Below are 27,285 nucleotides of genomic sequence, written 5' to 3'. Positions count from 1 at the left end.
TAAAGGGGTTGTCTGGGTGCAGAGCTGAAACCGGACATATGCCATTCTTCCGCCACTCAGCACCTCTAACATGAGCATCGAAGCATTTCATTCTTCGATGCTCTCTCTTGCCCTGCACTATTTTGCACAGAGCAAGGGGTGTCTGTTTGTTTTTTACACTGTTAGGCAGAGGCTCCCACCTAGCAGTGTTCCTGGTGATGTCACCGGCTCTCATGGGTGGGCTTTAGCACTGCCCTGTTTAACAGCTCAGCGGCACTGAAGCAAATGTGAGTGAGCTGCAGTACCACAACCAACCTGCGGACAGGAGTGAGGGGATTCTTGGGAAAAAGAAAAAAAGTTATTGTAATATTGTATTACTAATTTACTGCTCCAAGCGCGGCGTCTGTGGAGGCTGACAGTCAGGGATGTGCGCTCAGCTGATAATAAAACTGTACGTATGCGCTTTACTTACAGGAAACCGTCTGGGTTCTGTAGTGCCACTGCTATAGTATTGTGCTCGCAGTGCACATCAGATATAAGGCGCGTCCAGAACAGGCTGTAGTATAGCAGTTTTCCACAGGTTTATTTAATGATGTATTTCTTTAGTCACTGCAGTGCTTGAACAGATCGGTTAAATACAGCAAATCGCAATGCCAGAATTGTGCTCCCAAAATATCGGTCTAGATGCATTTCTGGGCCCCTTTCTCAGTAGCCATATGGCCTTTGTAGAGCATATGGAAGACAGAACGGAGAGCCACTGTGTATGGGCTCCTTCAGAGCGAACTACACATGGCCCGCACTATGACAGAAATTACTATTCTTGTCCGAGGACAAGAATAGGACATGATCTATCTATTTTTTTTTGCGGGGCAGAACGGCATTATGGATGCGGACAGCACACGGTGTGGTGTCCGCATCTTTTGCGGCCCTATTGAAATGAATATGTCCGCACCCATTCCGCTAACGGATGCGGACCCACTCATACGGTTGTCTGAATGAGCCCTAAGAGCGGTTCTCACTTCCATGCATTACGTGAACAGCCACTTCAGGAAAAACGTAAGGCTGGACGCACCTGAAAATTCAGCTTTTTCTGTAGTTATACTAAATATCCGTCATTTGCATATCACAATCAAAATCCCTTTAGACCTCGTGTACATGACCGTATGTAAATAGAGGTCCACAAAACACACATACTGGCTGTGCTGCATCCATATTTTTTGCAGACCCATTGACTTCAATGGTTCAGTATTTTTGGCCAAGTACAGGACCTGTTCTATCGTTTTGCGGATGCAGTAAGATCCGTAAAAAGGATACAATATGTTCGCAAAATGCGGACCATGAACCCATTGAAGTCAAAGGGTCCACACAAAAAAATGCAGACCACCAAACGGATATGGTTGTGTGCATGAGGCCTTCTTCATTCATCCTTTTTACAAATACTAGGTTCATCCTTTCATCTAATACACAAGTTTGATATTCTGACTGCTTGTTTATAAGACCTGGCCATCGTCCATCTTTTAGGAGATTCTTACGGACTAAGCAAGCAAACACGATAGAGCGGTCGTACATCCAAAATATTCACTCTGCGCACATAACGAACAGAAACCGCTGCCAACATTTCTTTTTGATATTAAGAAATTTAACTTCCAGTGATAAAACGAGTCTTTCCAATAAAGTCTATAAAGCATCTCACTCAAAAAAAAAAAAATTAAAAAAACGCTGGACGGGGACATTCAAAAACATTATTCAGAATGAAAAGAAAAACAGACCAGCGGGGAAATGAATTCCTCCAAAGCGGAAACCCCTTCTTTCCAGTCCAATAAATTCCAAATCAGCATATCAACTTTACAGAAACCATCGCTTGTAGGTATTCAAGTAAGGACAACAAAAGTGAAACGAGAACCCAGAGTGTTTTTATATAAAGATTCTGGCATTGATCATTTTTAATATTTTCCAATATTCCAGTGTTCCTGTGCGCAAATATAAGGGAGATCTCCCAGAACATTTCAATGTATGCATTATAAAAAGGCCTAATAAAACACTTTACAGTCACGCTTTAAAGCAAATTTAACAGACCCCATTTTATCCCTGAATCCCCGCACAAGTGATAAAAAGAATATTACATTTTACACTCACCCTTCGCCAAGCTTTTCGAGAACATCAAAGACCTCTTCTGGCTGTTTAGTCAAGCTGTCTTCACTCAGCTTTTTAAGTTTGCTAATAAAAGAAAAGAAAGACACAGGCATGAGGTCAACACATTCGCCTACATCGAGAGGAACAAGGACAGTCACATCCTAAATACTCTTGGGGTACATTCGGGGTAGGTGGACCATGTTTGGAGAAAAGCCACTCGCACACAGGATGGACCACCACTGCTAGGTGAAATGCTATGGTTTTGCAATACGTTCTTAGACTTTTAGACATTCGCACTAACATTGATCACAAATATATCAACATTGGGCAACTGTGGTCATCAGAAGAGCTAAGTTCTGCACATACAAATTTAAGCAATTCATGCAAATAATTATGTATTTCCCATCACTTAAATGGGTTGTGTCATCTCAGACATTACCCCCATTGTCTCATGAGTGCAGGTCCAAAATCTGGGACCCGCACCTATCTCGTAAATGGAGTCAGCAAAGTCCCGGACAGCGCATGCGCAGCTGCCCTCCATTCATTTATATGGGCCGCCAAAAATAGCCGACCACTGGCCTGGCTATTTCCATCGGCCCCATAGAAATGAATGGGAGCGGTGGCTGCACAAGCACTGTGCGTTCCCATTCATTTCTATGGGATTCCGGAAATAGCCGTACACGCTGCTTGGCTACTTTCGGCAGACTAATAGTAAGACTTGGTGGTGGCCGGACCTGGCACCGCCAGCCACCACTTTGCTAGCCTTGTGTTAGGCTTCGTATTAAAGATGGGTGCAGGTCCCAGAGGTGGGACCTATCAGACAATGGGGGCATATTCTAGCGATATGTCCCCATTGTCCGAGATGGGAAAACCCCTTTAAGACTGTATTACTCTGGCCGATGTTTCAGCCGAGAATCGGCAACGAGCATCCACACGAACACTCATAATGACGATCACCTTGCAGGGTAATACTGCCCATCGATTGTTGATCGCTTGTTGATCTGCCTGTCTAATACAGGCTTTAGGCTAGTTTCACACCTGCATCTGGCTGTTCTAGCAGAGAATGCTGGGTAGCAGCTGGATCTCTGTCGGAGCCCATTATAGTCACCAGGATCCAGCGGCAATGCCAGAACAGCAGAACTCCAGCAGGCTGTTCTCTGCAGAAAGAGCCTGCTGGAGAACTCTGCCACAGATGTGAAACTAGACTTCTAAAACCCAAATAAGATTGTCATCAGTCTCTGTCCCCAGTGGGGAACACAAAATAACTTCCGTTCTCAAACCTACAAATAAAAACGCCACAAATTAATAGGAAGTCTATCAGCAGGTTTTGGGCGCACCTGGAGTAAGGCTACTTTCACACTTGCGGCAGTGTGATCCGGCGGGCAGTTCCGTCGTCGGAACTGGCCGCCGGATCCGCCGATCTGCCGCTGACTGAAAGCATTTGTGAGACGGATCTGGACGCGGAGCCGTCTTACAAATGCATTGCAAGGACGGATCCGTCTCTCTGCTTGTCATGCGGACCGACGGATCCGTCTTGTAAATTTTTTCACATTTCTACCGATCTGCGCATGCCGAAACGACGGATCCGGCATTCCGGTATTCTGAATGCCGGATCCGGCGCTAATACATTCCTATGGGAAAAAATGCCGGATCCGGGGTTCAGGCATGTCTTCAGTTTTTTTCGCCGGAGAGAAAACCGTAGCATGCTGCGGTTTTCTCTTTTGCCTGATCAGTCAAAACGACTGAACTGAAGACATCCTGATGCAAACTGAACGGATTTCTCTCCATTCAGAATGCATGGGGATAAAACTGATCAGTTATTTTCCGGTATAGAGCCCCTGTGACAGAACTCTATGCCGGAAAAAAGAAAAACGCAAGTGTGAAAGTTCCCTAAACCCGAGCAAATACGAGGAACATACGGACTCCATGCAGATATTGTCTATGGTCAGTATCAAAACCAGGACCCCAGTGCTAACCAGTGAGTGGCTCCAGAATAAGAGGTCCGCATGTATGAGAAAACAATTTTTTTTAAGAATCGTCAAGCTTAGATGGAAAATATATATTTTACAGAAAATGCTTCAGAAAAAAAAATCCCATGGTGGAAAAACTGCACAGGTTTAAAAGCATAAATGTATTGCCAGGTTTAGAAAATTTCTTCTCATCTACTGTGTATGGCCTAATGTCTCCAGCCTCCACAGACATAGGCCGCCTTTCAGAGGAGCGAGTTGCATACTGCGGACTCGCAGCGAGAGTATCAGACAGCTCCCATCCTGACCTCCCAGCACCGACAGGGTCACACAGCATTATACTGATTTATGATAATATGTAACCCTTTAGGCCCCCTTCACGCAGGCGAGTATTCTGCGCGGATGCGATGCGCGAGTTGAATGCATTGCACCCGCACTGAATCCTGACCCATTCATTTCTATGGGGCTGTGCACACGAGCGGTGATTTTCAAGCATCACTTGTGCATTGCGTGAAAATCGCAGCATGTTCTATATTCTGTGTTTTTCACGCAACGCAGGCCCCATAGAAGTGAATGGGGTTGCGTGAAAATCGCAAGCATTCGCAAGCAAGTGCGGATGCGGTGCGATTTTCACGCACGGTTGCTAGGAGACAATCGGGATGGAGACCCAATCATTATTATTTTCCCTTATAACAGGAGGTTGGAGAACAGCTACAGCGTCTCTCACTGTGGAGGACCTGTCCTGTTCAGAATTACATAGCACACTGATGTTAAGAGACACTGTGCAATGCTTTCTCTCTCCTGTGGTGGCGCTGCAGGGAATCAGAACACTTACCAAGTGTCACAGACATTATCATCACTTGCTGTCCACCCTGGAATTCACAATCTAAGGGCTCTTTCACATCTGCGTTCTTTTCTTCCGGCATAGAGTTCCGTCGTCGGGGCTCTATGCTGGAAGAATCCTGATCAGTTTTATCCTAATGCATTCTGAATGGAGAGAAATCCGTTCAGGATGCATCAGGATGTCTTCAGTTCCGGAACGGAACGTTTTTTGGCCGGAGAAAATACCGCAGCATGCTGCGCTTTTTGCTCCGGCCACAAATCGTGAAGACTTGCCGCAAGGCCGGATCCGGAATTAATGCCCATTGAAAGGCATTGATCCGGATCCGGCCTTAAGCTAAACGTCGTTTCGGCGCATTGCCGGATCCGACGTTTAGCTTTTTCTCAATGGTTACCATGGCTGCCGGGACGCTAAAGTCCTGGCAGCCATGGTAAAGTGTAGTGGGGAGCGGGGGAGCAGCATACTTACCGTCCGTGCGGCTCCCGGGGCGCTCCAGAGTGACGTCAGGGCGCCCCAGGCGCATGGATGACATGATCGCATGGCACGTCATCCATGCGGCATGGGGCGCTCTGGCGTCACTCTGGAGCGCCCCGGGAGCCGCGTGGACTGTAAGTATACCGCTCCCCCACTCCCCACTACTACTATGGCAACCAGGACTTTAATAGCGTCCTGGCTGCCATAGTAACACTAAAAGCATTTTGAAGACGGATCCGTCTTCAAATGCTTTCAGTACACTTGCGTTTTTCCGGATCCGGCGTGTAATTCCGGCAAGTGGAGTACACGCCGGATCCGGACAACGCAAGTGTGAAAGAGGCCTTAGTTCCCTATCAGTATGCCTTTGGAGTGTGAGAGGAAACCTGAGAACCCAGAGGAAACCCACACAAACACAGGGAGAAACTACAAACTCCATGCAGATGTTGTCCTTGGTCGGATTTGAACCTAGGACCCCGGCGCTACAAGGCACCAGTGCTAACCACTGAGCCACTGTGCTGCCCAAGCCGTACTTGCTGGTGCACAAACAGCATATTAGTATCAGGTGACACTGCTAACAAGGAGGGATTGTTCAAAACAGAGAACTCCTTCAACTTAAAAGTATATATATAGTTTTAGGCAGGTGTGGAACAAAAAAATGACTCCAAAGATACCCCAAACATACAGCCATTGTCATCAAAGGGGTTGTCTGAGATTTTACTATTGATGACCTACAGACGTGGACAAAATTGTTGGTACCCTTTGGTCAATGAAAGAAAAAGTCACAATGGTCACAGAAATAACTTTAATCTGACAAAAGTAATAATAAATTAAAATTCTATAAATGTTAACCAATGAAAGTCAGACATTGTTTTTCAACCATGCTTCAACAGAATTATGTAAAAAAATAAACTCATGAAACAGGCATGGACAAAAATGATGGTACCCCTAACTTAATATTTTGTTGCGCAACCTTTTGAGGCAATCACTGCAATCAAACGCTTCCTGTAACTGTCAATGAGACATCTGCACCTCTCAGCAGGTATTTTGGCCCACTCCTCATGAGCAAACTGCTCCAGTTGTGTCCGGTTTGAAGGGTGCCTTTTCCAGACTGCATGTTTCAGCTCCTTCCAAAGATGCTCAATAGGATTGAGGTCAGGGCTCATAGAAGGCCACTTTAGAATAGTCCAATTTTTTCCTCTTAGCCATTCTTGGGTGTTTTTAGCGGTGTGTTTTGGGTCATTGTCCTGTTGCAAGACCCATGACCTGCGACTGAGACCAAGCTTTCTGACACTGGCTAGTACATTTCTCTCTAGAATTCCTTGATAGTCTTGAGATTTCATTGTACCCTGCACAGATTCAAGACACCCTGTGCCAGACGCAGCAAAGCAGCCCCAGAACATAACAGAGCCTCCTCCATGTTTCACAGTAGGGACAGTGTTCTTTTCTTGATATGCTTCATTTTTTCGTCTGTCAACATACAGCTGATGTGCCTTGGCAAAAACTTCGCTTTTTGTCTCATCTGTCCACAGGACATTCTCCCAGAAGCTTTGTGGCTTGTCAACATGTAGTTTGGCATATTCCAGTCTTGCTTTTTTATGATTCGTTTTCAACAATGGTGTCCTCCTTGGTCGTCTCCCATGTAGTCCACTTTGGCTCAAACAACGACGGATGGTGCGATCTGACACTGATGTTCCTTGAGCATGAAGTTCACCTTGAATCTCTTTAGAAGTCTTTCTAGGCTCTTTTGTTACCATTCGGATTATCCGTCTCTTAGATTTGTCATCAATTTTCCTCCTGCGGCCACGTCCAGGGAGGTTGGCTACAGTCCCATGGATCTTAAACTTATGAATAATATGTGCAACTGTACTCACAGGAACATCTAGTTGCTTGGAGATGGTCTTATAGCCTTTACCTTTAACATGCTTGTCTATAATTTTCTTTCTGATCTCTTGAGACAGCTCTTTCCTTTGCTTCCTCTGGTCCATGTCGAGTGTGGTACACACCATATCACCAAACAACACAGTGATTACCTGGAGCCATATATATAGGCCCAATGGCTGATTACAAGGTTGTAGACACCTGTGATGCTAATTAGTGGACACACCTTGAATTAACATGTCCCTTTGGTCACATTATGTTCTGTGTTTTCTAGGGGTACCATCATTTTTGTCCATGCCTGTTTCATGAGTTTATTTTTTTACATAATTCTGTTGAAGCATGGTTGAAAAACAATGTCTGACTTTCATTGGTTAACATTTATAGAATTTTAATTTATTATTACTTTTGTCAGATTAAAGTTATTTCTGTGACCATTGTGACTTTTTCTTTCATTGACCAAAGGGTACCAACAATTTTGTCCACGTCTGTATACCCAGGATAGGTCATCAGTATCTGATCGGTGGGGGTCAGACACCTGGGACCCCCCAAAATCATCTGTTTGAGAAGACACCGTAACTCCTGTAATCGCCGCGGCCTTCTCTCAGCTTTTCCTAGGCCAAGAGACGACACGTTCATGTGTCATGTGGTCTAAGCTCGATACCAAGTACAGATTCCATAAAATATATGGCGCTGTGCTTGGTGAGCTTCAAAAAGGCAGCGGCGCTCACAGGACCACCAGTGCCTTCTCAAACAGCTGATTGGTCCCGAGTGTCGGACCCCCACCTATCATATACTGATGACCTATCCAGAGGATAGGTCCTCGGTTTAAAAATCACTGAAAACCCTTTTAAGAACTATCTTCAGTGTAAAGGAGTCCTGGAAGTGATAATATGCCCTCCACAGAGTCCTGATCTCAACATCATCCAGTCTGTCTGGGATTAAATGAAGAGACAGAAGGATTTGATCAAGCCTACATCCACAGAAGATCTGTGGTTACTTCTCCAAGATGTCTAAAACAACCTCCCTACCGAGTTCCTTCAAAAACTGTTTGCAAGTGTACCTATGTAAAAGATCTGATGCTGTTCTGAAGGCAAAGGGGGTCACACCAAATATGGACTGGATTTAGATTTCTCTTTTGTTCATTCACTGCATTTTGTTGAAGGGGTATTTCCCATCACATACAATGGGGGCATCACTAGGATATGCCCCCCATTGCCTGATAGAGCAGAGAGGAGAACGGAGCGGGGAGAGTGGTGGCTGGAGGACCTCGGGTTTCCCGGGGTCCGTCCTCCACCAAGTGCTGCTCCCCTACAAGTGAATGGGAGCACACTGCACACGCGCGGCCCCTGCTCCCACTCATTTCTATGGTGCAGACGGAAATAGACGAGCCAGTGCTCGGCTATTTTCGGCAGCCCCATTGAAATGAATAGAGGGCTGCTGTGCATGCGCAGTGAGCCCTTCATTAATTTCCCTGCTCCGTTCTCGTTGTAGGCGCAGGTCCCACCTATCAGACAATAGATATTCCCCATTGTGATGGGAAAACCCCTTTAATTGCTAGTAAAAAAGAAAAAACTATTAACACTATTTCTGAAAGCATTCTTAGGGCTCATGCACAAGAACTTATTTTTTTTATTTTTTTTATTTTTTTACAGCCCATCTGCAGAACCATTCACTTCCAGGGGTCCACACCAAAAATTACTCCATGTACATGTCCGCTCTGCAAAAAAGATAGAATATGTCCTATTCTTATCCGTTTTGCAGACAAAAATAGGCATTGTTACAATGGAGCCGCAAAAAAACGGATGCAATATGGATGTCACACAGACAACATCTGTATTTTCTGCAGATTCATGGTTTTGCTGACCGCATAATACATAGAGTTGTGTGCATGAGCCCTTACTGTGTCCCACATCGGCCTACAACATTTTCACAGTCCTGAGGGAGGGGTTGGCAGAGGAGCAGGAAGACTTAAGGTGCACACAGTGGCCCTAAGTGCACTTACCTGCTCATTTGCATATGGATTAAAAGTACTTTTTCTTCACAATTATGCAACATATCACAAAAAAAAAAAAAGTAAAAAGGTATCATTACATTCAGCTGAGCCAGCCCCACCGTGCTTGAATGAGCAGTACGGTGGCTCAGTGGTTAGCACTGGTGCCTTGCAGCATTGGGGTCCTAGGTTTGAATCTGACCATGGACAACATCTGCATGGAGTTTGTATGTTCTCTCCATGTTTGTGTGGGTTTCCTCCAGGTTCTCCGGTTTCTTCCCACACTCCAAAGACATATTGATAGTGACCTTAGATTGTGAGCTCCACTAGGGACAGTGGGATGCTAATGTCTGTAAAGCGCTGCGGAATATGTCAGCGCTATATAAGTGCATAAAATAAATTAATTTGTCCTTGTTGACAATAAATGCACATTTATGGCTCATGCACACGACCGTATGTATTTTGTGGGCCGCAAAAAACTGATCCGCAAAAATCATGGATGACGTCCGTGTGCATTCCATATTTTGCGGAACGGAACACCTGGACCCTAATAGAACAGTCCTATCCTTGTCAGTAATGCGGACAATAAGGGCTCATTCACCCAACCGTGGTTCTGTTCCGCATCAAAAAATGCAGCTCGGTTGCGGACCCATTCACTTCAATAAGCCCGCAGAAGATGCAGAGAGCACTCCATGTGCTGTCCGCATCCGTTGCTCCGTTCCGTGGCCCCCAAAAATTACGAGTCATGTCCTATTCTTGTCCGTTTTGCAGACAAGAAGAGGTATTTCTATAAAAGGCCGTCTGTTCCGTTACGCAAATTGCGGAAGGCACATGACGGGAATCCGTGTTTTGCAGATCCAAAATACGGCACGTTCGTGTGAGCAGGCCCTAATAGGACATGTTCTATTTTTTTGCGGAACGGATATACGGACATACGGAAACGGAATACACATGGAGTAACTTCAGTTGTTTTTGCAGACCAATTAAAACAAATGGTTCAGTATACAGTCCGCAAAAAAAACGGAACCGACACTGAAAGAAAATATGTTCTTGATTTTAGTGTGCATCTGCCTGGTGAAAAATATTGGAAAACTTGTCCCACTGTACCATAACCTCCATGTGTGAACCCGCCCTCCCATAAAATATGAAGCTACATTCTGGTGGTCTGCTTTATGTCCAGGGGTAGCCGGTTGCACGCAGCTGCTGTATTGTGTGGTAGGTCCGGAAAGGTCTAAATTCAGCAGAATAATACATTCTCACACTGCACCTGCTCCCGACAGGAACTCCAGCCTCCGTCCCCAGTATTGTTCCTGTGGAAACTGAAAAGAGCGAGCCGGGGGATAAGGTTACAAGTGGGAATTACCAACTGGAATACTGCACATAGGTCAGTTATTCTATTGCTAAATTATTAGCACTGTTTTCTAGCTACAAAAATGATCTGCAACCTGAAACGACGACGGTCATCTTAACTTCCTATTTTTTAGGAAGTTGAAAATGCAGAAAGCTTACAAAAGATGAACCGAGAGCGAGCTACAAAAGAAAAGGTAAAATGCAACCCGGAGAGCCGGCAGGTGCACGGTGGATGACTCCCAACTACAAGACCAGCTCATCCCTTCTTAATATGTAATTCCAGTTATCTTTATTACTTGCTTCAATGCAAACCTGTAATAAAATATAAAGGGAGCAATTAAAGGGCCAGAAGTGTCTATGTCTTAGCAAAACCCATAAATTTGTGTATATAAATCTGTAATGTGATAAATGTAATGTTCTTATGGAAGATTTAAAGGGGTTATCCAACCCTATAATGCCTCCCCTCACACAGGTTATACTTACTCCCCGAATCCCGCGTCGCTCCTGATGCCCACACAGCCGCCGCTGCATGTCCCCGTCGTGCCGATTAAAACATTTTGCGAAGGGGCGTCAGCCAAAAGCAGGCCGCTTCAGGGTCGAGCCTCCCTAACGTCACCTGCGATGCAAGGAGATGCAGCAGCGGCCCTGCGGACATCAGGAGCGACGGGGCCAAAAAACATTCCAGTCCTGAACTGAAGACATCCTGGTGCATCCTGAAAGGATTTCTCTGCATTCAGAATGCTTTGGGATAATCCTGATCAGGATTCTTCCGGCATAGAGCCCCGACGACGGAACTCTATGCCGGAACAGAACAACGCAAGTGTGAAAGAGCCCTTAGACATAAAAAAATAAAAAGGTTGCAAGACCACATTTTGCTACTTATTAAACATCTGTGAGATAATATTTTGTTACACAGGCGTTTTTTACAAGTGGCAAGGGAGTGGTGGGTGCAAAACTATTAACATTCACGCCTGGAAATAGGTTTAAAAGAGGAGCGAAGGCTGGAGTAGTTTTCACTCCAGGTGCACGTACTGCCGGATGTGCATCAAATTCATGATGAGGCATGCACCTTGCCATTAATTAGGCGCTTCCTTCGGAGGCGCAGAAGCTATCAAAGACTGGCATAAAAAGCCCTTTCTATAAGCCCAACTAGTGCTTTGAATCTTCATCTATTATCCATAGGCCTCCACAAAAGAGCAGTTCCCATTCGGGAGGACCAGGCTCATCCATGTATTACACGGTCGGCCATTATGGCCGCTGCAGGCAAACTAGCGGGCTATATGGCTCGCTGGGGCTTCATAACAGCTGATGGCTAGGGGCAAGGGAAGACATACTGTTTCTGAGGGGGTACACCAGTACTATGTTAAGGGGGTTATCAGGCCATTTAAGGCTACTTTCACACTTGCGTTCGGAGCGGATCCGTCTGGTGTCTGCACAGACGGATCCGCTCCTGTAATGCAGACAATGGGATCCGTTCAGAACGGATCCATCTGCATTATATTTCAGAAAAAATTCTAAGTGTGAAAGTTAGTCAGACGGATCCGTCCAGACTTTACACTGAAAGTCAATGGGGGACGGATCCGTTTGAAAATTGAGCCATATTGTGTCAACTTCAAACGGATCCGTCCCCATTGACTTACATTGTAAGTCTGGACGGATCCGTTTGGCTCCACACGGCCAGGCAGACACGCGAACGCTGCCAGACTGATGCATTCTGAGCGGATCCGCCTCCACTCAGAATGCATTAGGGCTGGACGGATGCGTTCGGGGCCGCTTGTGAGAGCCTTCAAACGGAACTCACAAGCGGAGCCCCGAACGCAAGTGTGAAAGTAGCCTTATATTTAAACAAATAAAACAAAAAAAGAAAACAAAAATAAAATTTGTCAATACTACTAATGCGACAAGCCGGTACCAGGAAGTACAGAAACTGGTGGAGGACCAGTGAAGCACTGGAAAAAGAGTGGTGGGATAGCACTAAGTTTAATTTTACTTCTTTCGGGGTTTTCCGAAACATAACTGATCAGTATCTAATCAGTTGGGGTTCGACATCTGGGACCCCCACTGATCAGCTGTGTGGCCTTCTCACAGCTTCTCCTAGACCATGTGACATCACATTCATCGGTCATGTGACATAGGCGCAGCTCAGCCCCATTCAAGTGAATGGGGCTGAGCGCGATACCAAGCACAGCTGCTATACAATGTACGGCACTGTGCTTGGTGAGCAGGGAGAAGACCACAACACTCACAGGAGCGCATGTGCCTTCTCAAACAGCTGATTGCCGGGGGTCCCGGGTGTCTGACCCTCACTGATCAGATACTGATGACCTAGGTCCTCGGTTATAAAGCTATTTGAAAGTATTCTGAGACTTTTTTTTTATATATACTTGGTGGCCGGACAACCCCTTTAAAAGCAGCTTCCTACTGTCTGTTCGATTACATGTAAGGGACGGAGAGAATGAACTAGATAGCCCACAATTAAGAGAGACACATGGTGGGCGCTTGAAGACGAGCTTTTAGGGTACAGGGCCCATTTACTGTTCCTATATGGGGGTCCTCAGCTCAGACCGCAGTGACGAACTTATCACAAGCTTGGCTTCTATGTGCCCTCATGAAAAAGCCTCTGAAAGAAAGTAATAGAAAGGAAATGTAAGGTCAGTAGCATCTGGATCCAAAAAACTGAAGACAAAAGCGTCATTGTTGAGTACAGAGACATTCAACGATCATATGATATCAGCATGAAACGCGCAAAAAAAAATTAAATAAATAATAATAATAATAATCATCCAGGCCAATAAAACCATGCGCCCACCGTCATCTAGTTCTAACGCAGTCACCAGACCTATGTGACCCGTGTGAACAGTGTTTGATACATTACCTAAATGCAATGTATATCTAATGTCCGTTTAGCAGGGCTGACATATTTCTGCAGCAGCATGCACCCCGTACATTATTAACGGAAGGAGCACAAGACGGAGGTGGATTCACTCCGGAACGCTGTGCTTGTTTTTTTTTTTTTTACAAAAGCTGACAAAGGGAATTACTTCAAGCATGTCTAATATGTAAGATAACTGAGTGAGGAAATCGAGAAGCCTGACACAGCGCTACGTGGTTGCATAACCGTACATGACAATCTGCTACTGCCGAGGGAAACTTACTACAACACTGGCCAAACCTAGACCACACTGTGCCAAATACAAATGGAGAATATTTCTGTCCCTGAGAGCACAGAGCCCCATCTCTCCCAGCAGAAAGCAAACGCCGGCCATAAATCAGGTGCATCTCAATAAATCACAATATCAAAAGGTTTATCTATATTTCAGTCATTCAATTCAAAAAGTGAAACTCATATATTCTATAGCTTCATTACACACAGAGGGATCCATTTCAGCCATTTTTTTTAATGTTGATGATTATGGCTGATAGCTAAGGAAAACTCAAAAGTCAGTATCTCCGAAAATTTTAATATTATGTAAAACCAATGAAAAATTATTTTTAATACAGAAATGTTGGCCTACTGAAAAGTCTGTCCAGTATATGCACTCAGTACTTGGTCAGGGCACCTTTAGCCTAAATTACTGCATCAATGCGGCATGGCACGGAGGTGATCAGCCTGTGGCACTGCTGAGGTGTTATGGAAGCCCAAGTTGCTTTGATAGCGGCCATCAGGTCATCTGCATTGTTGGGTCTGGTGTCGCTCATCTTCCTCTTGACAATAACTCAGATTCTGTATAGAGTTTAGGTCAGGCAAGTTTGCTGACCAATCAAGCACAGTGATACAGTGGTTATTAACCCAGAGGGGACCTCCGCCGTACATGTACAGCGGTGGTGGACGTGACTTAAAAGGATTCTGTCACCAGGTATCACCCCTGTCAGCTAAAAATATGCTGATGTTCAGGGCGTCTTCACGATTCCTAATGTGGGCTTATAAATGTCATCTGTAGGCTTATTTAGCTAAATAACAGCTATTACTAACCTGTCAGTCAAACAAATAAGGTGCCCAAGGGGATGTTAATGGATGAAAGGTGCCGTTCGTGCCCAGCGCCGCCTTTCCAGACTTCTGCGCCGCCTCCTAATCCTCTGTGCCGCCTCTCGCTCTCCCTCCCCCCTCCTCCTGCTGTAAGATCTCGCGCATATAGGGGTTGAGCGAAGTGCCGGCGCATCAGGCAGAGCCCTGTGCGCACGCGCGGACTTCTCCATTTGGATTCTTACAGCGAAGTGCGCATGCGCCGGCACTTCGCTCAACCCCTGTATGCACGAGATCTTACAGTAGGAGGAGGGGGGAGGGAGGGAGAGCGAGAGGCGGCACAGAGGATTAGGAGGCAGCGCAGAAGTCTGGAAAGGCGGCGCTGGGCACGAACGGCGGTGGGTGCGGCCGGCACCTTGCATCCATTAACATCCCCTTGGGCACCTTATTTGTTTGACTGACAGGTTAGTAATAGCAGTTTTTTAGCTAAATAAGCCTACAGATGACATTTATAAGCCCACATTAGGAATCGTGAAGACGCCCTGAACATCAGCATATTTTTAGCTAACAGGGGGTGAAACCTGGTGACAGAATCCCTTTAAGGACCAGCGCCGTACATATACATCGGGCTGATCAGGTGGGTGCAGGAGCCATCAGCGGATAGACCCAGCAGTCACTGACAGCCGGGCCCCTGCTGCATACGCCGGCATCGATGAAAACACTGATGCCGCCACATGAACCCCTTGTATGCCGCAGTCACAGCTGACCGCGTCATGCAGAGGGTTTGCGGAGGGTACAGGTGCCCTCCATAGCTTCATCAGGTCCCCGCGCTGCAGTGACGGGACCCGATGGCAGCCTATGGAAGGCATCGGGGATTGCCTTCTACGGAAGCCTGTGAGACCCAGCCACCTTAGGCTGGGTCTCACAGGCAGGTTGGATCAGACCCCAGAAGTTGAAGTTGCAGAGTGGAGCAAAACAAAAAATAAAGTAAAAAAAATAAAAAGGGTTCTTCATAAATAAAAATAAAAAATAAAACACATAAAAATTGTAAAAAGAAAACCACAACAATGGCTCTCAGAATATGGAGACACTAAAACATGATTTTTTTTGTTTCAAAAATGCTTTTATTGTGTTAAAAGTGAAAAAAAATATAACAAAGTAGACATATTAGGTATCGCCGTGTACATAAGAACCAGGTCTATTAAAATATCACATGTCCTAACCCCTCAGGTGAACACCGAAAAAAAAAATTGGGATAAAAACGGTGTCAAAAAAAGCCATTTTCTGTCCCCTTACATCACAAAAAGTGTAAGGCCCCCTTCACACAGGCGAGTGAACGCATTGCACCCGCACTGAATCCGGACCATGTGATGAGCGCAGTGACGTCACCAAAGGTCCTTTTCTCCCAGGTCCTCAAAGAACAAGAAGGAAGAGAAGTCGAACTGTGCTAACAGGTGGATGAGGCGAGTTAAAAAAAAAATTTTATATCCCTAATTTACTTAGCATTCTGTATTAAGAATACTGTTATTTTCCCTTATGACCATGTTATAAGGGAAAACAATAAAATTTACACAACACCTATCCCAACCCCGAACTTCTGTGAAGAAGTCCGGGTGCGGGTCTGGGTACCAAACATGCCGATTTTTCTCACACGCGTGCAAAACGCATTAAAACTCTTTGCACTGAAAAATCGTGCATTTTCCCACGACGTACCCAAATCCTATCCGGCCCTCACACGCGATGCCCGCGTGAAAGAGGCCTAATACCAAGCAATCCAAAGTTGGTATTATCACGTCCGTAACAACCTGCTCTATAAAAATATCACATGATCTAACCTATCAGATGAACATTGTAAATAATAAAAAATAAAAACGGTGCCAAAACAGCTATTTTTTTGTTACCTTTCCTCACAAAAAGTGTAATATAGAGCAACCTAAAATCATATGTGCTCTAAAATGGTACCAACAAAACTGCCACCTTATCTCGTAGTTTCCAAAATGGGGTCACTTTTTTGGAGTTTCTACTCTTAGGGTGCATCAGGGGGTCTTCAAGTGTGACATGGCAACTCAAAATTATCCTAGTGAAATCTGCTCTCCAAAAACCATACAGCGCTCCTTTCCTTCTGCGCCCTGCCGTGTGCCCGTACAGCAGTTAACGATCACAAATGGGGTGTTTCTGTAAACTGCAAAATCAGGGTAATAAATATTGAGTTTTGTTTGGCTGTTAACCCTTGCTTTGTTACTGTAAAAAATTGAAAATCTGCCAAAAAAGTGATATTCTGAAATTTCCTCTACATTTTCCTTTAATTCTTGTGTAACCCCTAAAGGGTTAAAGTTTTTTTGGGTGGTTTCTATTACGTAAGCCTCACCAAGTGACTTCAGACATTAACTGGTCCTTAAAAAGTGGGTTTTGGAAATTTTCTAAAATTAATTTGAAGATTTGCTTCTAAACTTCTAAGCCGTCTAACGTCCCCAAAAATAAAATGGCATTCACAAAATAAAGTAATAACTAACTATTACATGAGGTATCACTATCTGTTTTAAAAAGCAGAAAAATATAAATTTGGAAAGTTGGAAAATAAAAAATATTGACTGAAATTTACCACCATCATGAAGTACAATGTGTCCCGAGAAAACAATCTCAGAATAGTTTGGATAAGTAAAAGCGTTCCAAAGTTATTACTACATAATGAAAACGTCAAAATTCCCAAAAAAACAGCTTGGTCCTTAAGGTCAAATATGGCAGGGTCCTGAAAGGGTTAAATCTGGCATTTTTATTTATCATATCGTGCAGGATGTTTTTATCTTTGTTTTTTTATCATTTTTTTCTGTGATTTTTGCTTAGTTAGTAGAGTATACACTTGAGGGAGTGGCACCTTTAAGTGTAAATGCGCTTCTATTTTATCCTAAAAGTAGCATTCCTGTGCACTTTTGCTCTTCCTATTAAACAGATGGCCTTGATTAGGTGGTACATATAGGTGTGTGTGCTCCTCCTCCCATTGGTTGCTGAAGTACATGGAGGTAACTAGGATCAGCACACTATATGTGAAGGGTGTGCTCTCCTGAACATAGATGCCCAACAGGCATATGTAGGTTTAGTGAAGCATCTGCCTGACTGAGACCACCTTGGCGCGGGTAGGCAGGCACAGATGTGTTTTGATCACAATATACTGGCTGAGAGTCTCAGATTTTATTATATCAGAATGAGGGCTCAGTCCATATATAATGCTTGCATCTATTGTGTTAGTGCAGTATTATTTGTCTTCTGTGATAAATGAAGCCATGCACATTTGCATATTTATCTATCATACCGTGCAGGATGTTTTTATCTTTGTTTTTTTATCTTTTTTTCTGTGATTTTTGTTTATTAAACCCGGTGCCAAGTCCTGCTGGAAAATGAAATTAGCATTTCCTGGTAGACGGCTGCTCTGACCATCGCTGACTGTGGAAATTTCACACGGGACCTCAAGTAACTTAGATTGTGTACTTCTCCACTCTTCCTCCAGACCCTGGGACTTTGATTTCCAAATGAAATCCATAATTTGCTGTCATCTGATATCAGCACTGAGCAATAGTCCAGTCCTTTTTCTCCTTAGCCCAGGTAAGACGCTTCTGATGTTGTCTCTGGGTCATGAGAGGCTTGACACCAGGAATGTGACAGTTGTAGCCCATGTCCTGGATATGTCTGTATGTGGAGGCTCTCGAAGCACTGACTCTAGTCACAGTCCACTCCTTATATATCTCCTGCAAATTCTTGAATGGCCTTTTCTTGACAATCCTCTCAAGGCTGCAGTTATCCATGTTGTTTGTGCACCTTTTTCTGCCACACTTGTCCCTTCAACTCAACTTTCCATTAATATGCTTGGATGCAGCCCTCTGAACAGCCAGCTTCTTTAGCAATGACCTTTTGGGGCTTACCATCCTTGTGAAGAGTGTCAGTGACTGTCTTCTGGACAACTGTCAAGTCAGCAGTCTTCCCCATGATTGCGTAGCTTACTGAACCAGACCGAAGGACCATTTAAAGGCTTAGGAAACTTTTACAGGTGTTTTGTGTTGATTAACTGATTAGAGTTTGACACCGCGAGTCTAAAATATAGAACCTTTTTACAATTTCTGCATTTAAAAATAATTTTTAATTGGTTTTATATAATATTTTAAATTTCTAAAATACAGAATCCTTGTTTTAGCATGGTCCATGGTTTTATTAAGGAAGCATGCCCTATTTTTGTCCTTGTTTAGGCCTCATGCACACGACCATTTTTTTTTTAAGGTACCGCAAAAATGGGGTCCGTAGGTCCGTGATCCGTTACCGTTTTTTCGTCCGTGGGTCTTCCTTGTTTTTTGGAGGATCCACGGAAATGAAAAATGAAAAAAAAAAATCTAAGTCAAGTTTGCCATTGAAATGATAGGAAAAAACGGACACGGATCACGGACACGGATGACAATCTTGTGTGCATCCGTGATTTTTCACGGACCCATTGACTTGAATGGGTCCGTGAACAGGTCATTTTTTCACAGCCAGGAAACACGGATCACGGATGCGGCTGCCAAACGGTACATTTTCCGATTTTTCCACGGACCCATTGAAAGTCAATGGGTCCATGAAAAAAAAACAGAAAACAGAACAACGGCCACGGATGCACACAACGGTCGTGTGCATGAGGCCTTAGTCTGTGTTTCAGCTGTGCAGCTTCCGTGGCACCTGGATGACACATAGACCAAACCCTGATTCTTCACAGACACGGACATATGATTAATGATGCTGCATTTACATGCTAACCGCAATAAACATACGGCCGTGTGCATGGGGGCCATGGTATAGGCTTCCGTCAGTGTGTTCCAGCACAGAATACTGGGAATCGGTCTGACAAAAACCTTTGTGTGCAAAGTTGTTGTTTTTTTCGACCAAAATCCGGCAAGTTTGCCAATTACGACCAGATCTCCGCCGGACCTTATTATAATTAATGGGACAGGCAGACATTCCGGTAACATCTGGCAATGCTGAATCCAGAGAACTCCGGCAGGTGACAAATGTGAAACTGGCCTTACTCTGTCCTGCAGGAACGGTCCCTAAACACCTCTGCAGGGACAGGTGGAGACAGACATTGGTGCCATGCATTCAGCACTGATTGGAAGTCATTAGCCACAAATGCATGATGGGCAGAAAAGAAACGCGTCAGTGCATTTTCTTTTCATGCGACATAGCACAGCTGTACTATGTGATCTCTCCGGAGCACGGACGTGTGTGAACCTCTGCACCTGGACAAATTCCCAGTACTACTAGTAGAGAAAGACTTCTGCCTGGTGCTATGAAGCGTATGAGTCAGAAGACTTAGTGATGCGGTGCACATCCCTGAGCCCGTACTGAAGGCTGCACTTAGTCTCCATGTTACTGATGATGCATTAGAAGACGTCATTGAACGAACGCACAAAATGTCCCAGACACATCACTGATAAGCTGCAATGTGTTACAAATGGAAATCACGATTTCTCTGAATACAAAACGTCACCAGTAAATGGAAGTCCTTGAGCTGTCCACAGGTTGCGTCTGGTATTGCAGCTCAGCCCTATTCACTTCAATGGTGTCAAGCTGCAATATTAGACACAAGCACGGACAAGGATTGGTGTTTTTTTTGTTTTGTTTTTTTATTGGACGACAGCAGCCATGTTTTTCTAATGCTGGACGACCCCTTTAATAGCCACCAAGCTCTCAGTCTCCAGAATGGCATATCATGTGGCTGCCTGTGATAAACTGAGGCCTACCTTCTGTGTATGATTTAATGGCCTGTGTGTAGCGGCATGCGAGACTGAGTACGTGAAATAGACCAACTCTTGGCAGTCGCACCCGGATCACGTTACAGGGCGGTCCCTTTATGCGACACTGCCCAAGGCTTCCCCCGGCACCAACAACTTATCAATGCAGGACAGAGGAACTGAGAAGCTCATCATAATTACGGCGTGAGCTTTGCCAACAGTTAAAGGGGTTGTCCGGGTTCAGAGCTGAACCCGGACATACCCATATTTTCACCTAGGCAGCCCCACCAAGATGAGCATCGGAAAATTACATGCTCTGAAGCTCTCCTTTGCCCTGCACTAAATTGCGCAGGGCAAAAAGTATTTTCAGGAGATCCGGTGACGTATCGGGCTCTCCATGGGGACTGCCAAGCGGAGGCTTCCGCCCAGCAGTGTGTTCGGTGACGTCACTGGCTCTGATGGGCTGTTTTACAGGCTAGGGCAGCTCTAAAGCCCACCCATCAGTTCCGGTGACGTCACCGAACACACTGCTGGCCGGAAGTCTCCGCTTGGCAGTCCCCATGGAGAGCCCGGTACGTCACCGGATCTCCTGAAAATACCTTTGCCCTTCGCGATTTAGTGCAGGGCAAGGCAGAGCTTCAGAGCATGGAATGTTCCAATGCTCATCTTGGTGGGGCTGCCTGGGTGAAAATATGGGTATGTCCGGGTTCAGCTCTGAACCTGGACAACCCCTTTTAAGCCGTAAATATTAGTAATTTTGCAGCGGTCGGAGTCCCGGCCCCAGCACAGCCCCTGTCCTGCCCAACTGTTGCACAGCCTATCAAAATAAGGACTTGCAACTTTTTTATGACTTAAAGTTGCTAGTCCCTTGATAAATGACCCCCAGTGTGTTTTTTAAAAGATGTCAGAGAGACAAAAAAAATGCCATCTAATAAAGAAAAACACCAGCAGCAAAAAAAAAAAAAAAAAAAAAAAAAACACACACTTGAACATGAAGCGTCCTGTGCTTCATATTTCACATACATTTTCAACATTGGTAGCTGGAGTTATTACCATGTCAAAAAGTAGGTGCAAAAAAAATGGCACTAAAAAGTGCAGAAAAACACCAGCAGAAACCATGCGTGAACCCACTCTTAGGGCTGTTTCACACGAGCTTGTACAATCCGGAAAACACGCCGTGTGTGTCAATGTGATCCTCCGTTCTGGACACTGCTCGTCGTGCAGGAGAGCACGGCATTATACAGATTTATAATGCTGTGTGTCTCTGCATGACCTTATTGCTACAGAATCGTGGTGACAGCTTTAGGTCTGTATGATTCTGTAGCAATAAGGTATTGCCGAGACACACAGCATTATAAATGCGTATAATGCCGTGCGCTCCTGCAAGACGAGCAGTGTCCAGAATGGAGGATGGCGCTCACACACGGAGCATGATTTCAAGACTGCACACGTTCGTCTGAAAGAGCCCTTAGGCCTCTGTCACACAGTCAGTATTTGGCAACCAAAACCCAGAAGAGGCACACACATTTCTATTATATGATTTCTCTGTAGGTTCCACTCCTGGTTTTGGCTTAAAAATACTGACCGAATGCGGATACAAAATGCCGACCAAATACTGACTGTGTGAAAGGGGCCGTAGGGCTCCCGCCCACAACCATGATTGGCTCTGGAAACACGGTCCGTGTATCAGTTGCATCTCAAGTAGGGATCGACCGATTATCGGATTTACCTATATTATCGGCCGATATTCAGGATTTTGAACGCTATCGGTATCGGCATTTATTTTGCCGATATACCGATAGCGTATGGGGAACACAGATCGCGCTGCTGACAGCGCTCTCCGTGTTCCCCTTAGCAGCACAGGGGAGAAGGAGCAGTGTCTCCTCCCCCTGTGCTGCTGCCGCTGCCGCCAATGAAAGGACAGGGGACAGGAGGAGGGGAGGAGCTATGGCCACTGCGCCACCAATGAAGCTTAATCTCTCATTTATTCATATACAGGAGGCGGGAGCTGCAGAATCACATAGCCGGCTCCCGATCTCTATGAGCAATAGCTGCGATCTGCGGTAGTTAACTCCTCAGGTGCCGAGGATCGCAGCTACTGCTCATAGAGGTCGGGAGCCGGCTATGTGATTCTGCAGCTCCCGCCTCCTGTATATGAATAAATGAGAGATTAAGCTTCATTGGTGGCGCAGTGCGCCCCCCAAACCCCCCAGTATTAGACATTGGTGGCGCAGTGCGCCCCCCCAGTATTAAGCATTGGTGGCGCAGTGCGCCCCCCCTCCCCCCCCAGTATTAAGCAGTGGTGGCGCATAGGCCCCCCCCACCCCAGTATTAAAAACATTGGTGGCGCAGTGCGCCCCCCCCACAGGATCCCCTCTCCCCTGCTCCTCCGATTGGAGCCCCAGCAGTGTAATGCTGGGGCTCCGATCGGTTACCATGGCAGCCAGGACGCTATTGAAGCCCTGGCTGCCATGGTAAGCTCCATGCTGCTGTGTGCACAAAGCACAGAGCAGCAGGGACAGTGAGAGCTCCTATTCACCCTGATAGATCTCTAGCAGGGTGAATAGGACAAGGGTTCTAGTCCCTAAGGGGGGCTAAAAGTTAGTAAAAACAAAAAGGTTACAAAAATAAAAATAAAAACACCAAAATATTAAGTATAAATGAAAAAGAAAGATTTACAAAAAAAAATAAAAAATACACATTAACAATAAACATTAATTTTCAGCAGATTTGTGGGAATTTTTTATTTTTTTTCAAAAATGAAAATTCCCAGAATATCGGTATAAATTATCGGCTATCGGCCTGAAAGTTCACAAATTATCAGTATCGGCCCTAAAAAATCAATATCGGTCGATGCCTAATCTCAAGGGCCGGCCACAGCTTCCCTGGCCCGAACTGACTGTATCACAGTAATTTATTATAGTCAGTTCATATTGAATCACAGGGCGATTGCAATGTACTCACAAGATGAGACTGTATTAATTTGCCGCAGCACTGCAAAAAAAAAAAAAAAAAAATATCTGCTGAATACGAGCTCACCCCCAACCTCCCCTTAAAAGTGTAGACACAGAACAGCTGGATGTCCATGTTTATTTCAATGACATTAAGGAGACAAGCAGCTGCCAGGCAGCACCTTATCTCCTGACTGAGCAATGGTCATTTTAAAATCCGAAAAGTTTCCAGCCAAAGCAAGAAGTGGATTCAAAAGGAATCAGAAGTATAAAAAGAAGAACTTCAGATCTCCGGTGAACATTTCCAGCAGGCTGTCCTGGCAGAGAACAGATCACCGCCACATCCCTATTGACTTTAATGGGATCTGGCGATGATCTGCAGACAATCAGCATTTATGGAGGAACAGCCCGCCGGAAATGTGAACGCGGCATAATGCCTCTCCTTCCTACTGGATCCACTTCTGGCTATGGCATAAAAACCAGCAGAAAAATCTATACAGGAACTAAGAAATCCACGCTCCAGTGCCACGTGTTACGCAGGGGGTGAAGGAGCTGCATAAGGAAACATTCTAAGGCTACCTGCACACAGTAGCGGGTGAGTGCACGTCAGAGCCGCACACAATATGGTGCAATTTCAAACGGATCCGTCCCCATTGACTTTCAATGTAAAGTCAGGAGTCCCTTTTATACCATCTGAGTTTTCTCCAATCCGATGGTATATTTTAACTTGAAGCGTCCCCATCACCATGGGAACGCCTCTATGTTAGAATATACTGTCGGATATGAGTTAGATTGTGAAAACTCATTTCCGACAGTATATTCTAACACAGAGGCGTTCCCATGGTGATGGGAACGCTTCTAGTTAGAATATACTACAAACTGTGTACATGACTGCCCCCCTGCTGCCTGGCAGCACCCGATCTCTTACAGGGGGCCGTGATCAGCACAATTAACCCCTCAGGTGCCGCACCTGAAGGGGTTAATTGTACTATCATATCCCCCTGTAAGAGATCAGGGCTGCCAGGCAGCAGGGGGCAGACCCCCTCCCCAGTTTGAATATCATTGGTGGCCAGTGCGGGCCCCCCCCCCTCCCTCTATTGTAATAATTCGTTGGTGGCACAGTGTGCGCCCCCCATCCCTCTATAGCATTAACAACATTGGTGGCCAGTGTGCGGCCTCCCATCTCCCCCCGATCATTGGTGGCAGCGGAGTTCCGATCGGAGTCCCAGTTTAATCGCTGGGGCTCCGAACGGTAACCATGGCAACCAGGATGCTACTGCAGCCCTGGTTGCCATGGTTACTTAGCAATAGTACAATAGTAGAAGCATCATACTTACCTGCTGGCTGCTGCGGTGTCTGTGTCCGGCCGGGAGCTCCTCCTACTGGTAAGTGACAGTTCATTTAGCAATGCGCCGCACAGACCTGTCACTTACCAGTAGGAGGAGCTCCCGGCCGGACACGAACATCGCAGCAGCCAGCAGGTAAGTATGATGCTTCTACTATTGTACTATTGCTAAGTAACCATGGCAACCAGGACTGCAGTAGCGTCCTGGTTGCCATGGTTACCGATCGGAGCCCCAGCGATTAAACTGGGACTCCGATCGGAACTCCGCTGCCACCAATGATCGGGGGGTGGGGGAGAGGGGAGGCCGCACACTGGCCACCAATGTTGTTAATGCTATAGAGGGAGGGGGGGCCGATGGGGGGCGCACACTGTTTTTTCACGGACCCATTGACTTGAATGGGTCCGTGAACCGTTGTCCGTCAAAAAAATAGGACAGGTCATATTTTTTTGACGGACAAGATACACAGATCACGGATGCGGCTGCAAAACGGTGCATTTTCCGATTTTTCCACTGACCCATTGAAAGTCAATGAGTCTGCGAAAAAAAAACGGCACAACGGCCACGGATGCACACAACGGTCGTGTGCATGAGGCCTTACTTGGACTTTATTATAACCATCATGTGAAACGTAATAATGTATTTCATATCTGCAGAAACGTCTGCTGAAGAAGAAGAGACTGATGTTCACCATGGAGATGATTAATATCGACATCAACTTCCTCTATCTGATGGTTTAATATGGGGAGGAGCAAGATGGCCGCATATAACCATCAAACCGATACGCCACGTGTCTGTCACATTCACTGCACACATCAGTCCGGGTCAGACGGCCCATAACCTGTCTGTGACGGTGGTTATACACAGGAAACACTGGTGACAGCGGTCACGTAGTGGCGACACTGGTTATGACACTGGTGACAGCGGTCACGTAGTGGCGACACTGGTTATGACAATGGTGACAGCGGTCACGTAGTGGCGACACTGGTTATGACACCGGTGACAGCGGTCACGTAGTGGCGACACTGGTTATGACACCGGTGACAGCGGTCACGTAGTGGCGACACTGGTTATGACACCGGTGACAGCGGTCACGTAGGGGCGACACTGGTTATGACACCGGTGACAGCGGTCACGTAGGGGCGACACTGGTTATGACACCGGTGACAGCGGTCACGTAGGGGCGACACTGGTTATGACACTGGCGACAGCGCCCACGACACCGGCGACAGCGCCCACGACACCGGCGACAGCGCCCACTACACCGGCGACAGCGCCCACTACACCGGCGACAGCGCCCACTACACCGGCGACAGCGCCCACTACACCGGCGACAGCGCCCACTACACCGGCGACAGCGCCCACTACACCGGCGACAGCGCCCAGCCCACCGGCGACAGCGCCCAGCCCACCAGCGACAGCGCCCACTACATTACAATTCATCCTACACAAGAAAGGGTTAACTAGCAAAGCAGGAAGGAGGGCTCTGCAGTGTGTATGGAGACCACTGGCAGAATGGGATGGGAGACCCGGATGACACAGGCCTGGACATACATCTCCTATGCTCCCCAGCCCTGTGTCCACCCCCCTCACGGGATCAGACCCCGGCCAGGCTCACCTCTTGGGCGCCGGATGCTCCATGTTGTAGATATCCGTTCACACAGTCCGCACCAAACTACACAACAAGAGAGCCGCTGCGGAACCGCTACTAACTCCGCACAACTTCCATGTTCTTCCTCACACACGACCCCCTCCTCTACCGCACTGCTCTGCAACCCAACCTGGCGCCGCCACCAAAATCCCGCCCCTAGCGCGAAGCCCAAGACCCGATAGGCCAGAAGGGGTAAGCGTCAGTCTTCTGATTGGCCAGGACTCCCGTCACGTTGCGCGACGCTACCTAGCATGTTACTTTGGTGCACAAACAGAGAGCAGGAAGCTACAGAGCATGCTGGGGGAAGGGGCGGGCCAAAGGCGCGAAAGGGGCGGGGACTGGGATGGAAGTACCGCGCAGTCTTGGGCTAAGGCTGAATTCACACAAGGGTTCATTTCTCCAACGTTTTCATCGGGGGGCTTGTAGAAAATCGCATGCTGTGCTGCAGAAACAACCCCATGCAGATAAAAGGGACTGCTTTTCTTTTGCAGACTTTTCTACAATAAATGTTTCCACACAGAATGAATATTATTGTAGCAACAAAAAAGAAAATCACGTAAATTGAACTACAGTGAGGATTTTTAAATACAATGTAAGTTAGTTCATACTGCAGATTTAACCCTTTGCAATGCATAGGGTGAAATCTGCTCCCAAATGTGCAGCAAATCCGTAACACATTTGGATTGGTTCAATTAGAATCGGTATTTAAAGGGCTTCTGTCACCCCACTAAACGCATTTTTTTTTTTGTCTACTTATAATCCCTATCCTGCCATATTGCCATACATTGTGTTATTAATAATTTTCGTTCAGTAGATTTAGCCAAAAACGTACTTTTATGATATGCTAATTACCTTTCTACCAGCAAGTATGGTGTCTAATCAACACAGGCGCGCGATTTTTGAAAAGCTGACAGGGCCGGCTGGAGGAGGAGATCGCGGCTGTCCCTGTCAATCAACAGGTGGTAGAAAGGTAATTAGCATATCATAAAAGTAAGTTTTTGGCTAAATCTA

The 27,285-nt window shown here is 46.0% G+C and overlaps 1 protein-coding gene across 1 annotated transcript in view; it reads right to left on the bottom strand.

The window, feature by feature from the left end:
* The window catches only part of STK3 (serine/threonine kinase 3), a 247,563-nt gene extending 221,166 nt beyond the window's left edge, over nucleotides 1–26,397 (bottom strand). The window contains exons 1-2 of the mRNA XM_044294570.1: nucleotides 26,242–26,397; nucleotides 2,116–2,196 (exon numbers count right to left, since the gene is read on the bottom strand). Of these exons, the coding sequence (XP_044150505.1) occupies nucleotides 2,116–2,196; nucleotides 26,242–26,264 (104 nt within the window). The 5' untranslated portion in view covers nucleotides 26,265–26,397. The remainder of the gene's footprint in view (nucleotides 1–2,115; nucleotides 2,197–26,241) is intronic.
* Nucleotides 26,398–27,285: the final 888 nt, after the last annotated feature.

This window comes from Bufo gargarizans, chromosome 5 (genome assembly GCF_014858855.1).
Source record: "Bufo gargarizans isolate SCDJY-AF-19 chromosome 5, ASM1485885v1, whole genome shotgun sequence".
In the NCBI taxonomy this organism is placed as follows: domain Eukaryota; kingdom Metazoa; phylum Chordata; class Amphibia; order Anura; family Bufonidae; genus Bufo; species Bufo gargarizans.
Note: the sequence above shows the minus strand (reverse complement) of the source record. Positions and strands in the feature narration are given on the sequence as shown.